This window comes from Thamnophis sirtalis, unplaced genomic scaffold (genome assembly GCF_051295495.1).
Source record: "Thamnophis sirtalis isolate CommonGarterSnake01/CBP01778 unplaced genomic scaffold, rThaSir2_p1.2 scaffold_5, whole genome shotgun sequence".
Classification (NCBI taxonomy): domain Eukaryota; kingdom Metazoa; phylum Chordata; class Lepidosauria; order Squamata; family Natricidae; genus Thamnophis; species Thamnophis sirtalis.
In genome coordinates, this window is record NW_028261385.1 from 9,746,407 (window position 1) to 9,760,702 (window position 14,296).

The 14,296-nt window shown below is 45.5% G+C and overlaps 1 protein-coding gene across 1 annotated transcript in view; it reads right to left on the minus strand.

Annotated features, from left to right (window-relative positions):
* Positions 1–3,289: 3,289 nt before the first annotated feature.
* The window catches only part of LOC106549013 (lipoxygenase homology PLAT domains 1), a 99,128-nt gene continuing 88,121 nt past the window's right edge, over positions 3,290–14,296 (minus strand). Inside the window, exons 14-16 of the mRNA XM_087715348.1 lie at positions 11,131–11,266; positions 8,442–8,603; positions 3,290–3,873 (exon numbers count right to left, since the gene is read on the minus strand). Coding sequence (XP_087571474.1) covers positions 3,393–3,873; positions 8,442–8,603; positions 11,131–11,266 — 779 coding nt within the window. The 3' untranslated portion in view covers positions 3,290–3,392. The remainder of the gene's footprint in view (positions 3,874–8,441; positions 8,604–11,130; positions 11,267–14,296) is intronic.

The window sequence follows — 14,296 nt, forward strand, 5'->3', positions numbered from 1 at the left end:
AGTGACTTTTGAGCGTTTTTCACACTTGTGATCACTGCAGTATCCTTATGGCCGACATGATCACAATTTGGATGCTTGGCAACTGACTCATATTTACGACAGTTTCAGGGTCCCGGGGGGAGGAGGGTCATATCATCCCCTTTTGAGATATTATATATACAGTGTGTTTGTGTGTGTGTGTGTACGTACACACACACACACACACACACACACACACACAAGCTGGATACCCATGCTCCACTACGAAACTGTGATCGGGATCGACACAGCTTGAAAATTGATGAGTAGTTACAATCAGCCTCTCCTCTCCCCTTCTCTCCCTCAGGCTTGCCCCACAGAGGCCTTTCCTCTCCTATCCCCTTCTTCCCCTCAGGCTGGCCCCATTGATCCTCTCCTCCCCGCTCCTCTCCCTCAGTCTTGCCCCGCAGAGGCCTCTCCTATCTTATCCTCTTCTGTCCCTCAGTCTGACTCCTTAGCATCAGAGCATTTTTCAGGTGGGGAGAGGGAGTAGAATGTCTAAACTCCCAGTCCGCAGGCCAGATGAGACATGCGCTGGCCATGTCCACACCCAAGGGGCAATTGGAACAGAGCTCTTTTCAGGTGGGGAGGGGGAGTAGAATGTTTAACTCCTTAGAATCAGAGTGTATTATTAATAATATAAGAAATACTAAGGATCTGATGGTCAATTCGAAAAATCCTTTCTTAGCAAGCACCTAGAAGCCAAGAAGAATATATACATGCCAAATTTCAAGTTTGTAGGCTTTACTGTTCTGTACATTTTGTGAGGCTGTGTGAGTGGTATTTCACTTTTATATATATAGATGTGTGTGTTGTGTGTGTGTGTGTGTGTTTTATTTCTAATTTTCCTTTAACATTCATACATACTTTGTGGACAACGCATTGACTGGGTCAATATACTTTTTACACAATGCTATAAATAATAATAAATATATACTGTATAATCCTTGTCTTCCAACTTCTAACCTTGATATACACATTTTAAGTGTAATAAATTATTTTATATGTCTGTGCATGGTACTAATTTCCCAATTTGTGCTTATAAAAAAATTCCATTATACTTCCTTTTGAGAACTTCTGACGAGCCAATTCAATGGGGAAGCTGGATTCACTTAACAACCCTGTTGATAACTTAACCACTGCAGTGATTCATTTAACACGTGCGGCAAGAAAGGTCATAAACTGGGGCAAAATCCACAGGACGACTGTCTCTTTTGTCAGCAGAAAGGTTGGGCCCGTTTGTGGCCGAGGACTACCTGTATCCAAAAAGAAAGCAGGGTGCAGACAGAAGGAACAAATTATATAGTACGATAAGATGACATGATAGCCGTGGTCCAGTATTCAAGGGGTTGCCACAAAGAAGAGGGAATCAATCAATTCTCCAAAGCGCCAGAAGGCAGGACAAGAAACAATGGATGGAAACTAATCAAGGAGAGAAGCAAGTGGAACAGTTTGCCTTCAGAGGTTGTGGGGTCTCCACCACTGGACGTTTTTAAGAGGAGATGATCTCAAATGGTATGTGGTCTCCTGTTTTAACAGCGGGTTGGACCAGAAGACCTCCAAGGTCCATTCCAGCCAGAGGTGGAATTCACAGACGTTTACCACCAGTTTGCAAATGTGTGCACCTCGTATGCGCGTGGCCTTCCATGCATGCGCTTTGCTCGTGCGTGGCATCGAAAACAAGGCTACATAGGCCATCAGGGAGCCGGGGTGGATGTGCAGGCCAGCCCCCTCCCCTCTCTCAGGTCCCATCTGATTCCACCTCTATTCTATTCTAAAGTTGCCGTTTACTGGGAAACAATCCTTTCCATCTCTCTTCTGACTGACTGATTGAAACTAGCCTTGGTGAGGGGCTGCTTCTCGTTGTGGCAATCATTTAGGGCGAGTGTAAAATTTTGCCAGGGAATGCCAGAGGCACCAGCTTCCTTCACGTTGCTAGAGAATCTGCCTTTGACTCGAGAATTCAGCAAACGAGGGACTCTCAGCAGCAAATGGCTCCATGCCTGGGCCTTTCGGTCTATGCTTTTGCCAAGAATGTGCTAGCTTAAAATGAATATATGAAAATCCTCCCTTGGAAAAGTTGCAAGAGAACTTGGCGTTAGCTGTTGTAGTAACAGGAGGGAGTACGAGGAGGGAAGTCAGATTTGAATGCTGCAGGGATTGCAAATCTGTAGAGATACGTTTGTAACATCTGGCTGTCCCTGACTTGTGTCTGTTGGGTGTCTGCAAGGATTCTAAGAGCCTCGGTGGCGCAGCGGTTAGAGTGCAGTACTGCAGGCTCCTTCTGCTGACTGCCGGCTGCCTGCAATTTGGCAGTTCAAATCCCACCAGGCTCACGGTTGACTCAGCCTTCCATCTTTCCAAGGTGGGGCAAATGAGGGCCCAGATTGTTGATTGTTCACCCGCGCACCTTTCAGTTCGGGCATGCACGCACACGCATTTTGTGCATGGTGCCTAAAAGGTAAAGTATAGCACAGTGAGGGCTAATCTTTTCATCATGCGCAAACCCTCCCCCCCACCTCACTCCCCATTTGGGGCCTGGAAAGCCTCCTGCGCTAACCTGGAAGCCAAAGCAGTTAGGGTTAGGCCCCCAAATGCAATGCGAGTGCATGCACCTGCCCCCCCCTCAAGGAATGCGCCACCCCACACATATGCGCACCTGCGTCAGAAGTGGGTTCCTACCGGTTTGGACCTGTTCAGTTAAGTCGGTAGTAACTCAGCCTGGCACGCCCCCCGAACCGGTCTTATCGGCGTCGTCTCCATCTTGATTTTCAGTTCTGCTCGTGCGCCAAACAATCTTCATTGCAAACAATTTTTTTCCCTTTTCTAATGCGTGCATGCGCCAACCTTTTTAAGTGCAAATGCGCATGCGTGCAATTTTTGCACACCTAACTGGCAGTAATGCCGGTAGCAACCCACCCCTGATGTGCGTCCCCCACATGCGCCCTGGCTGGGTGGGGGAACTCCTGTCATGCCCGCAAAGAGCCCTCTGCGTGCCACCTTTGATATGCATGCCATAGGTTTCCCATCACAGGTATAGCATGATAGCAGTATCCCAGTATTTGAGGGGCTGACACAAAGAGGAGGTGGTCCACTTGTTTTCCAAAGGACCTGAAGGTAGAGCGAGAATCAATGGATGGAAACTAATCAAGGGGAGGGAAGCAACCTGGAATTAAGGAGAAACTTCCCAACAGTGAGGACAATTAACCAGTGGGACAGTTTCCCTCCAGATGTTGCAGATATTTCATCACTGGAGGTTTCTAAGAAAAAACTGGAACTTGTCTGAAATGGCATAGGTTCTCCTGCTTGAGCAGGGGGCTGGACTAGAAGACCTCGAAGGTCCCTTCCAGCTCTGTTCTGTTCTAAAGTTGCCGTTAACTCCTGGGAAACAATTCCCTCCATGTTAACTGATCCCCTTTATTCTTATCCAACCACTTCCCGCAGGGAAAGTTGGTCGTTATGCCCGTCGCCGAGTTGGTGATCTCGACTCGCTCCACCAGCCACCCAGGAGACAGCCCGCTACTGTCGTGCTCAATCCGAACTTTCTTCAACTCCCCGAGTTCGAGGATTTCTAGGTAGAACCGATCGGTGCTGCCCCGTTCAAAGAGATTGCGGAATTTCTGCTTTAAACGCCGCTTGCCCGAATCCCCGTTCGATCCAAATATGGTGATGTGGACGTTGGCATCTGTGCCAGATGCTTTTTGGGAGCCAGTCACGATGATCACTTCGTATCGGACGGGTACTAAACTCCGAGCTTTGCTGGCGAAGCTTTCGATCACCTTGGCACATTCAAAAACCTTGTAGTCTCCTCTCTTGGCGCGGAGGGGAATTTTCGCATTGCATTTGAAGAAATACCTGCCGGAAGAAGCAAGCAGAGTCCTGAATTTGGAAGGATTCATGCCCGTCCCCCCCCAAAGTTAAAATATTTGTTGCAGAATGCTTGTTTTTCTTTGGCAAGGAAGAACTGACTTTCTCTGACGAGTCTTGTGCCAGCTTTGCTAAATCCTCTCTGATCGACTCGAATGCTTGTTACCCTTTTGTTTAAATTCCTTCTGGTGGCAAAATTCCATATCATTTTTAGGCACAGAAAAGCCACTTAATTGGCTTCAAAAATCTTTCCCTCCACAACTCCTCTCCTTAATGACTCCCCCTTTCCTTCCATCCTTTTTTCCTTCCACTCCAATCTTTTGAATCCTTCTGCAACAACACAACAACAATTAGCATGGGAGCTTTGCTGGAAAAGAGATATAATATTTTATGATGCGCCACTTAAGATTAATTAGGGTTTTTGGGTTAGTCGTGACAAATAACTTGGGTGGAGATTTCTCCCTGACTTTAATGGTAAACTGGACACTCTCTTATCCCCAAATCCACCTTGAGTTTCATGCTGCTTTGATTGCCAGGATTTTTGTACATGGCAAAGTGTGCCAAGGTGCCAAGGTGGCGCAGTGGTTAAATGCAGCACTGCAGGCTGACTGCTAGATCAGCAGTTCAGCGGTTCAAATCTCACCGGCTCAGGGTTGACTCAGCCTTCCATCCTTCTGAGGTGGGTAAAATGAGGACCCGGAATGTTGTTGGGGGCAATATGCTGACTCTGTAAACCGCTTAGAGAGGGCTGAAAGCCCTATGAAGCGGTATAAGTCTACTGTTATTGCTATTATTGCTGTAGGGTAACCCTTTCCCCACATGAACCCAGACACACTTAAGCATGCTCAGGGAGGGGTCTATGGCGATTTCCCACAGCCAACCCACCACAGCCAACTCACCACAGTTAATTCACCACATGTTCTGACCTAGGCTTCCCCAAAAAGCACGAGGCAGAGTCCTGGTCCCGACAAAACCCATTTTATTAAATGAATGTGAATTCCTCTCATTCACATTCAGAAAAGGCCTGGCAAACAGTCTTTCAAAGGAGTATTTATGACCACAGACCTTATCTGTCTTGGGAAGCTGCCATGTAAATATTTTCCAAATGAGGTGCTGTGCAAGGAAAGACTGGGCACAGAGTCTCTGAGACAGATTTTCACACTCCTGAAATGAACCTAATGACTGAACGAATGAATTGTTTCCTGCAAAAGCCCCCCTCCCCTTTCACTCCTCTTTTATGTCTTATGGGAGGGGCCAATCACCCTCCACCTGTGACTTCTCCCAAGTCAACCCTGATTTCTGAGTTGTCCTTTTCTTCTGGCAGATCCACTTTGATAAGGGCAGTGGGTAATTTAACAACCGGTTCATGGAACCGGTGCAAACCAGCTGAATCCCGCCACTGCCTAGGCTCTACTAGCACTGATGGTGTTACCTAGTTGGGTAATGAAATGTCTGCAAGAAAGCAACCAAGTGTTCGGACCTGGGCTTCCCCAAAAAGCACGAGGCAGAGTCCTGGTCCCGACAAAACCTCTTTTATTAAATGAATGTGAATTCCTCCCATTCACATTCAGCAAAGGCCTGGCAAACAGTCTTTCAAAGGAGTATTTAGGACTACAGACCTTATCTATTTTGGAAAGCTGCCATGTAAATATTTTCCAAAGGAGGCGCTGTGCAAGGAAAGACTTGGCACAGAGTCTCTGAGATTTATGGACAGATCTTCACACTCCTGAAACGAATGAATGAATGAACAAAGGAACGAAGGAATTGTTTCCTGCAAAAGCCCCCTCCCCTTTCGCTCCTCTTGTATTTCCTATGGGAGGGGCCATTCACCATCCACCTGTGGCTTTACTCCCAAGTCAACCCTGATTTCTGAGCTGTTCTTTTCTTCTAGCAGCTCTATGCATGCGCACTCTGGGAACAGGCTCCAGCTGTTCCTCTGCCTCACTGCTGTCTGAAGGCAGCTGATAACTGGCATACGGCTCTGGCCCCCACTCTGCCTCCGACACAGAGCCCTCATCAGAGCCTTCCCCAGCCTCCAGGACTGGCCCATGTTCCTCCCCAACCTCCTCACTCTCCAAATCTGCTGCCAGCTCTGCTGGTTGCTGGTGGGCCTCAACACCACAGGACACCTCGCTGTGGGACAAGAGTTACCCTAATATCGAAGAAATGATGGAATCACTAAAGAAATGATGCAAAAGGAGGGACAGCTATGTGAATGGCAAAAACTAAAATGTTTTTTTTATTTATTTAAAAAAATTAAATAGAATTATTAAATTGTCCTACAGTGAGTTGCCCTGCGGTGTTCTGACCCAGCTCCCAAACATGACAAACCCTCTGTAGTTAAATAAATATTCCCTTTATTAGGAGCGCCAGCAGCCCCAGAAAAAAGTTTCTCTCTCACAGCAGGCTAACAAGTCCGTCTGGCCTGGAGATGAACAGTTGTCTGCTGCATCTTTTCATCTCTGCCTGCTTCCCAAGGACCGGCCCATAGATTTCCACTGCTCTCCTCTCCTCTGCCTTCTGCACAACTACGCATCAGGCACTGGACACAGCTGTTCCTCCTCTTCCTCATCAGCCACCTCCAGACCTGGGGGCTGTTGACTCTCCATCTGAGGGCTGATGGATGGCCCAGGCTCTGCCTCCCTCCCTCCGTGGCACGACAAAACCGCGCTAGTCAAAATAGCGGTGATAAAATCGCGTCGCTAAAGCCGCGATGTCATCACCGCGCGTCATCACCGCCGTGACAACAGCGCGGCAACAGAAGGGCGCTTTAAAACGGCGCCGCGGCAGAAAGCCGATTTCAATTAAGGTAAGGGTTAGGATTAGGTTTAGGGGTTTGTTTTAGGGTTAGGTTTAGGGTTAGGTTTAGGGTTAGGTTTAGGGTTAGGTTTAGGGTTAGGTTTAGGGTTAGGTTTAGGGTTAGGTTTAGGGTTAGGTTTAGGGTTAGGTTTAGGGTTAGGTTTAGGGTTAGGTTTAGGGTTAGGTTTAGGGTTAGGTTTAGGGTTAGGTTTAGGGTTAGGTTTAGGGTTAGGTTTAGGGTTAGGTTTAGGGTTAGGGTTAGGGTTAGGTTTAGGGTTAGGTTTAGGGTTAGGTTTAGGGTTAGGTTTAGGGTTAGGTTTAGGGTTAGGTTTAGGGTTAGGTTTAGGGTTAGGTTTAGGGTTAGGTTTAGGGTTAGGTTTAGGGTTAGGTTTAGGGTTAGGTTTAGGGTTAGGTTTAGGGTTAGGTTTAGGGTTAGGTTTAGGGTTAGGTTTAGGGTACTGAGTGCTTGGGAATGCGCGGGTTTGCCCTCCGCGATTATGTCATCGCGGTAGGGTCGCGTTTTTCCTTAGCGCTTCAAACGGTGCGAATTAGTGTTCGCGCTTATGTCTCTGCGGATAAGGGCTTCGCGGATTTGTGGTGGAACCCCCTCCCTCCCTCTCCCCCCTCTCTCTCTGCCAGCTCCATTCCCTCTTCCCCCTCAGAGCTCATGAGTTGCCTTGATGTTGATCCTGACTCCCACGCCTCCTTATCTGGTTTGGCTGCTGGAGGGACCGGTGTGTGACAGGTCACAACACGTGGCATGTTGGCTGTGGTGAGTTGGCCGCAGCAAGTTGGCTGCGGCGAGTTGTCCCATTCGTCTCCGGGAGTAGATTTTCAGTCTTCATTACTTTGCCTTCGTCTCCACTCTAAATCAAATCCGAGGCCTCTACAGGGAGTCCTCAACTTACAAGCACAACTGAGCCCAAAATTTCTGCTGCGTAGTAGGACAGCTGTTAAGTGAGCTCTGCCCCATTTTATGACCTTTCTCGCCACAGTCGTTAAGCAAACCTAGTTGTTACGTTAGTAACACCATTGTTAAGTGAATCTGGTTTCTGCGCTGCTTGTCCGAAGGTCGCAAAAAGGGATGACATGACCCTGGGATGCTACCATCTGTCGTACATGTGAGTCAGTGGCCAAGCGGCCAAATTTTGACCAGGGGGATGCTGCAGCGGTTACACGTGTGAAAAACGGTCATACAGTAAGTCACTTTTTTCAGCGCCGTGGTAACTTTGCATGGTCACTAAGAGAATTGGTGTAACTCGAGGACTACCGGTGCAGGAGTTAGGACCACAAATCTTTGAGTGCCACAAACCAACATTATAAAACCATGGCTGTCTGTCTGTGTCCTTTATGCATCTTTTCATTATGAGGCACTGTAAAGATAAAGGTAAAAGTTCCCCTCGCACTTATGTGCTAGTTGTTCCTGACTCTAGGGGGCGGTGCTCATCTCCGTTTCAAAGCCAAAGAGCCAGCACTGTCCAAAGACGTCTCCGTGGTCATGTGGCTGGCATGATTAAACACCAAAGGCGCACGGAACGCTGTTACCTTCCCACCAAAGGTGGTTCCTATTTTTCTACTTGCATTTTTTACGTGCTTTCGAACTGCTAGGTTGGCAGAAGCTGGGACAAGTCACGAGAGCTCACTCTGTTCCGCGGCGCTAGGGATTCGAACAGCTGAACTGCCGACCTTTTCTGACCGACAAGCTCTGAGCCACCACTCAGTGAGTAAGTGAGTGAGTAAATAAGTGAGGCACTTACTTGTTGCCAAGCTCCATCTCTGTAACGACAATTTCCTGAACATGCCAATATATGTCCAATTTCGCCTTCAGTTTCTTCCCATCTTTTGGACAGTGACCAACACAGATGGCGGCGATATCATCAACGTTTTTGGAAGAAAACTGGAATACATCCGATGCTCCTCTGTGGATCCCCCCCACATACACACATAAAGCTTTAAAGGTTAATGGAGCAGACAATCACTCACTAATGGGAAGAGGTAAGTGAATGGACTTAGTTTGCAATAATTAATGCAACATACGATACAGCCAGTTTTGCCTAGTGGTTAAGGCACCAGGCTAGAAACCACTGAGGCATGATTCTAGTGAGTTCTAGTCCCACCTTAGGCATGAAAGCTGACTGGGTGACCTTGGGCTAATTACCAGCACACTGTGAGTTCTAGTCCCAACCGAGGCATAAAAGATAGTTTGGCCCAATCACTAGAAGACAGTGAGTTCTTTCTACTCCCACCTTAGGCAAAAAGACAGCTGGGTGTCTTTGGGCCAATCACTCTCTCTCAACTCAACCGGTTCCACCAGAAATGTGCGCACAACAAAAGCGCGCCTGACTAAACCGCGGTGTCTAAAGTGCGGTGACAAAACTGTGCGATGAATGAACGACTAATTAGCCCTAAAGCCCGCCGAAAAAAGCGCGCCGACAGGAGCGCGCTGTAACGTAACCCTAAACCTAACCCTAAACCTAATCCTAAACCTAACTGTAAATCTTACCTTAAATTAAATCGCGCTTCTGTCAGCGCGCTGTTGTCGGCGCGCTTTTGACATCGCGGTTTTAGCGCCGCGGTGTTGTCGGCGCGCTTATGACGTTCGCGCTTTTGACGGGTCACGAACTCAACCACCTCACAGAGTTATCATTCAGGGGGAAATAGGTGGAAGACGGTATGTGCCACGAGTTATTTATACAATTAAATAAATATTTTTAGAGCTTAGAAACTGCCCAGCGCAAATTTATATAGCCATATGTCTGCAAATCATCCCTACGATGTTCCAGGAAGGACTTGTCCACATATAATATTAATTTATAGATGAAAACCGTAATTTCAATTTGTCTGAAAGGTTTCCTGACTTATTTCTTATTAAGAGGCATAAATATAATTGTGTTCGCAAGCAAGCCAACCTTTCTCAATGCACAGGTCACTGAGATAATGCAGGTTCTCCGAACACTTATGAGAAACACTTCAATCAATGAATTAACATCTATCACGTTGCACATATAAACATCCAACTCTTTTAAAGGGAGAAGAAAGGAATGTATTTATTTGGAGATTAGGGAACTGAGATACATCTGCTTAGGAAAGGCACTCCCTAAATGTCGCCAATAATAAATGAATCTTATAACAATATATATATACATATACATATACATGTACATATACATATACATATACATATACATATACATATACATATACATATACATATACATATACATATACATATACATATACATATACATATACATATACATATACATATACATATACATATACATATACATATACATATACATATACATATACATATACATATACATATACATATACATATACATATACATATACATATACACATATATACACATATATACACATATATACACATATATACACATATATACACATATATACACATATATACATATATATACATATATATACATATATATACATATATATACATATATATACATATATATACATACATATACATACATATACATACATATACATACATATACATATATATATATATATATATATATATACATACATACATACATACATACATACATACATACATACATACATACATACATACATACATACATACATATATATATATATATATATATATATATATATATATATATATATATATATTAGATTTCTTTTACAACCCCCGGTATGCCCAAATATGGGAGGAAGGTCACACTTCCACTCTCTGTCCTTCGGCTCGTCACAAGAGACCATCCAGGCAGAAACCCAATATTTTTACTGTTGCCTTTTTGTTACATTTTGTTGTATTTGTGCTGATAAATAAATAAAGGGAGACTAGTATAGATCTATTTCAAGCTATTTAGCTCTCATCAGCTAGCCATACCCTTATTGGGATTTGAACCTGGGCTATATAACATACTAGGCAGACTTCTTAGCCATTAGGCCACAAGTAAAAATATTGGGTTTCTGCCTGGATGGTCTCTTGTGACGAGCCAAAGGACAGAGAGTGGAAGTGTGACCTTCCTCCCATATTTGGGCATACCGGGGGTTGTAAAAGAAATCTAATAGATACCTTTCACCCTGGCTTCGCTGATAACGGATAAGAGCCTGTGGCCTAATGGCTAAGAAGTCTGCCTAGTATGTTATATAGCCCAGGTTCAAATCCCAATAAGGGTATGGCTAGCTGATGAGAGCTAAATAGCTTGAAATAGATCTATACTAGTCTCCCTTTATTTATTTATCAGCACAAATACAACAATATATATATATATTTATAAATACAGTGCTTATTTTTATAAGGAGCAATTGAGTCTGCTGAACAATGCATTCATTAAGGGCAATCTTTTAATCAGCCCAAAGTTGGCTGATTATGATCATTCAGTTGTATAAAGAATGAAGAATTCAGGACATTATAATCATGGCATTATGATAACATACCTTAAAAATCTTCTCTTCCTGGAGTTCTCCAGCAGGAATTCCTTGGAACGCCCTCGCTTGCCTTCAAAAATGATGGATACGTTTTCCTTGGTCTCTGAATCCTCCTTATTGCTGGTAATTGTAAGGATCTCATAAGCTTGAAAGTTCAGAGAAAACAACACGTTAAGGCTCCTAGTTTAGCCTTTCCCTTTCCGTGTTTCATAGATCGGGAGTATCTTGAGGTTTTAAAGAAGAGAATTGGGTGTGTCTAGTTTAATGAAAAGAAGGACCAGGGGAGACGTGATAGGAGTCTTCCGGTATCTCAGGGGTTGCCACAGAGAAGAGGGAGTCAAGCTATTCTCCAAAGCACCTGAGGGCAGAAGAAGAAGCAATGGGTGGAAACTAATCAAGGAGAGAAGCAACTTAGAACTGAGGAGAAATTTCCAGACAGTGAGAACAATTAATCAGTGGAACAGAAGTTGCCTCCAGAAGTTGCGAATGCCCCAACACTGGAAGTCTTTAAGAAGATGTTGGATAGCCATTTGTCTGAAACGGTATAGGGTTTCCTGCCTAAGCAGGAGGTTGGGCTAGAAGACCTCCAAGGTCCCTTTCAACTCTGTCATTCTAATTATAATTCCAACATAGATTGGATGATCATTTGTCTGAAATGGTATACGGCAGTGGTGGCGAACCTTTTTGGCACCAAGTGCCCAAACTAGAATCTATGTGCATATGCGCGCACTAGCACACTGGAAACCCGAAGATCAGCTGGCTGGTGTGCGCATGCCTTTTTGGGGGCCAATTTTGGCTATTTTTGGGGCCGTTTTCATGCCATTTTGGGGGCCATTTTCCGGGTGGTTTTTTGGGGGGGGCTGTTTTCAGGCCATTTTCTTTCTTTTTCACTTATGGCACAAAAAATGCCCTGAAAAATGCTCTGAAAAATGGCCCGAAAACAGCTTGGAAAAGGCTCGAAAAAGACCCCCCAAAATGGCCTGGTTTTTGTCTGTTTTTCGGGCCATTTTCTGGCACTCTTGGCACCCGCGAAGACCAGCTGGCCGGCACACATGTGTGCAATGGAAACCACAAGAGCAGCTGGCGATGGTGCTCATACCCAGAGAGAGGGCTCTGCGTGCCACCTGTGGCACGCATGCCATTGGTTCATCATCACGGGGTAAGGGTCTCCTGTTTGAGCAGTGAATTAGACTTAAAGTCTTCCAAGATCCTTTCCAATTCTGTTATTCTGCATTCTGCTTGGAACAGGAGAGTCCCAATTTTAATCCTTGATGTCCCCAGCGGGTTGGACTAGAGGATCTCCAAGGTCCCTTTCAGCCCTCTGATACTATGGTCTCCAAGAAAAGTGGGAAAACCTGGGAGAACTATTCAACCAATCTGTCCTTCTAAGAGTTACTCAGTAGTTACTATCCGCTTATAGCAATAGCAGTTAGACTTATATACCGCTTCATAGGGCTTTCAGCCCTCTCTAAGCGGTTTACAGAGTCAGCATATCGCCCTCAACAACAATCCGGGTCCTCATTTTACCCACCTCGGAAGGATGGAAGGCTGAGTCAACCTTTGAGCCGGTGAGATTTGAACAGCCGAACTGCAGAACTGCAGTCAGCTGAAGTGGCCTGCAGTGCTGCACTCTAACCACTGCGCCACCTCGGCTCTTGATGTGACAGCTTCTTAACTTTCTTCCCCTGTGATTCCCTGTTTATTTATGAAAGTGCTTCACCGATGCAGGACTGAGAGTTAAAAACTTCAGCTTCAACAGCTGGGGTCACCTTTGTTTAGCCAAACTAGAACATTTAGGGAGGAAAGTCCTGGATGAACATTGGAAAATCTGATCTCCAGAAATCAGGGACGTGCAGTCAGGGGAGGCAGAGCCTCACCACTGTCATCATGAAAAGAAAAAAAAAATGTAAAAGGAAAAAGGCTGAGCTAGTTGCTGCCAGAGTCATCATGGATTGAGATTGAGATTTGTTTTATTTATATGCCGCCCTATTCCCTGCAGGGACTCAGGGCGGCGAACAACTCAAACGGGAAAGGGAACACACAAATACAAGACAAGCATTTAAGATAGCCAACAACCACACCTGTCGAGAGGGGAAGGGAGCTCATCAACCCCAGGCCTGCCGACACAGCCAGGTTTTAACGGCTTTTCGGAAGGCCTGGAGAGAGGTGAGGGTCCGAATCTCTGCGGGGAGTTCGTTCCAAAGGGCCGGAGCCTCCACAGAGAAGGCCCTCCCCCGGGTCATAGCCAGATGGCATTGGCTAGTAGACGGAACCCGGAGGAGGCCGATCCTGTGTGATCTAATGGATCTTTGGGAGGTAATTGGCAGCAGGCGGTCTCTCAAGTACCCAGGTCCAATACCATGAAGGGCTTTATAAGTGACGACTAGCACCTTGAAGCGTATCCAGAGACCGATTGGAAGCCAGTGCAGCTCGTGGAGGATAGGTGTAACGTGGGTGTATCGAGGTACACCCACAATTGCTTGCATGGCTGCATTCTGGACAAGTTGAAGTCTCTGAATGCTCTTCAAGGGCTGCCTTATGTAGAGCGCATGGATGACTCTGCTTAGTGCTTAACTGTTTAAAAAAGCTCTAAAAAAAGTTCCCTCTACAGGAGGCAGCAGGAGAAGGAGGTGCCTCATCTAGTCTGACTTTATGATCACTTGAGCAGAGCTAAGCAAGGGTTAAAAGCCGAAAAATTCCTGACATAGATGAGGCACGTTGTTCTCCTGCCTCCTGTAGAGGGCGCTTTTTAGAGGCTTTTTTAAACAGTTAAGCAGAGTCATCCACGGTGACTCTGGCAGCAACTGGCTCAGCCTGACCTCAGCTCTTACCTTTTTCCTTTTACATTTTTTTCTTTTCATGATGGCAGGCAAGAGCAGAGTTGAAATCCTCTCTGAAACAGCTGGAAAAGGTATGTGTGGGTCGGAGGGAGGGGAGGAATTGAAATTTCATCCTCCTGGTGCAACTTTGTGCGTGCGTGCGTGTGTGTGTGTGTGTTTGAGAGAGGTGGGAGGAAGCATATTGAGACAGTTCTTTAGTTTATGCACTATGTAACACTCTAATACTATGCCTTTGGGTCTTCTGAAATTTTAATTATCCAATCATTAAGAAAAACAAAGTTTTCAGTAGAATGAATTTCCACTTCTACTTACACCTGCCAGCCAAAATGCTGCTA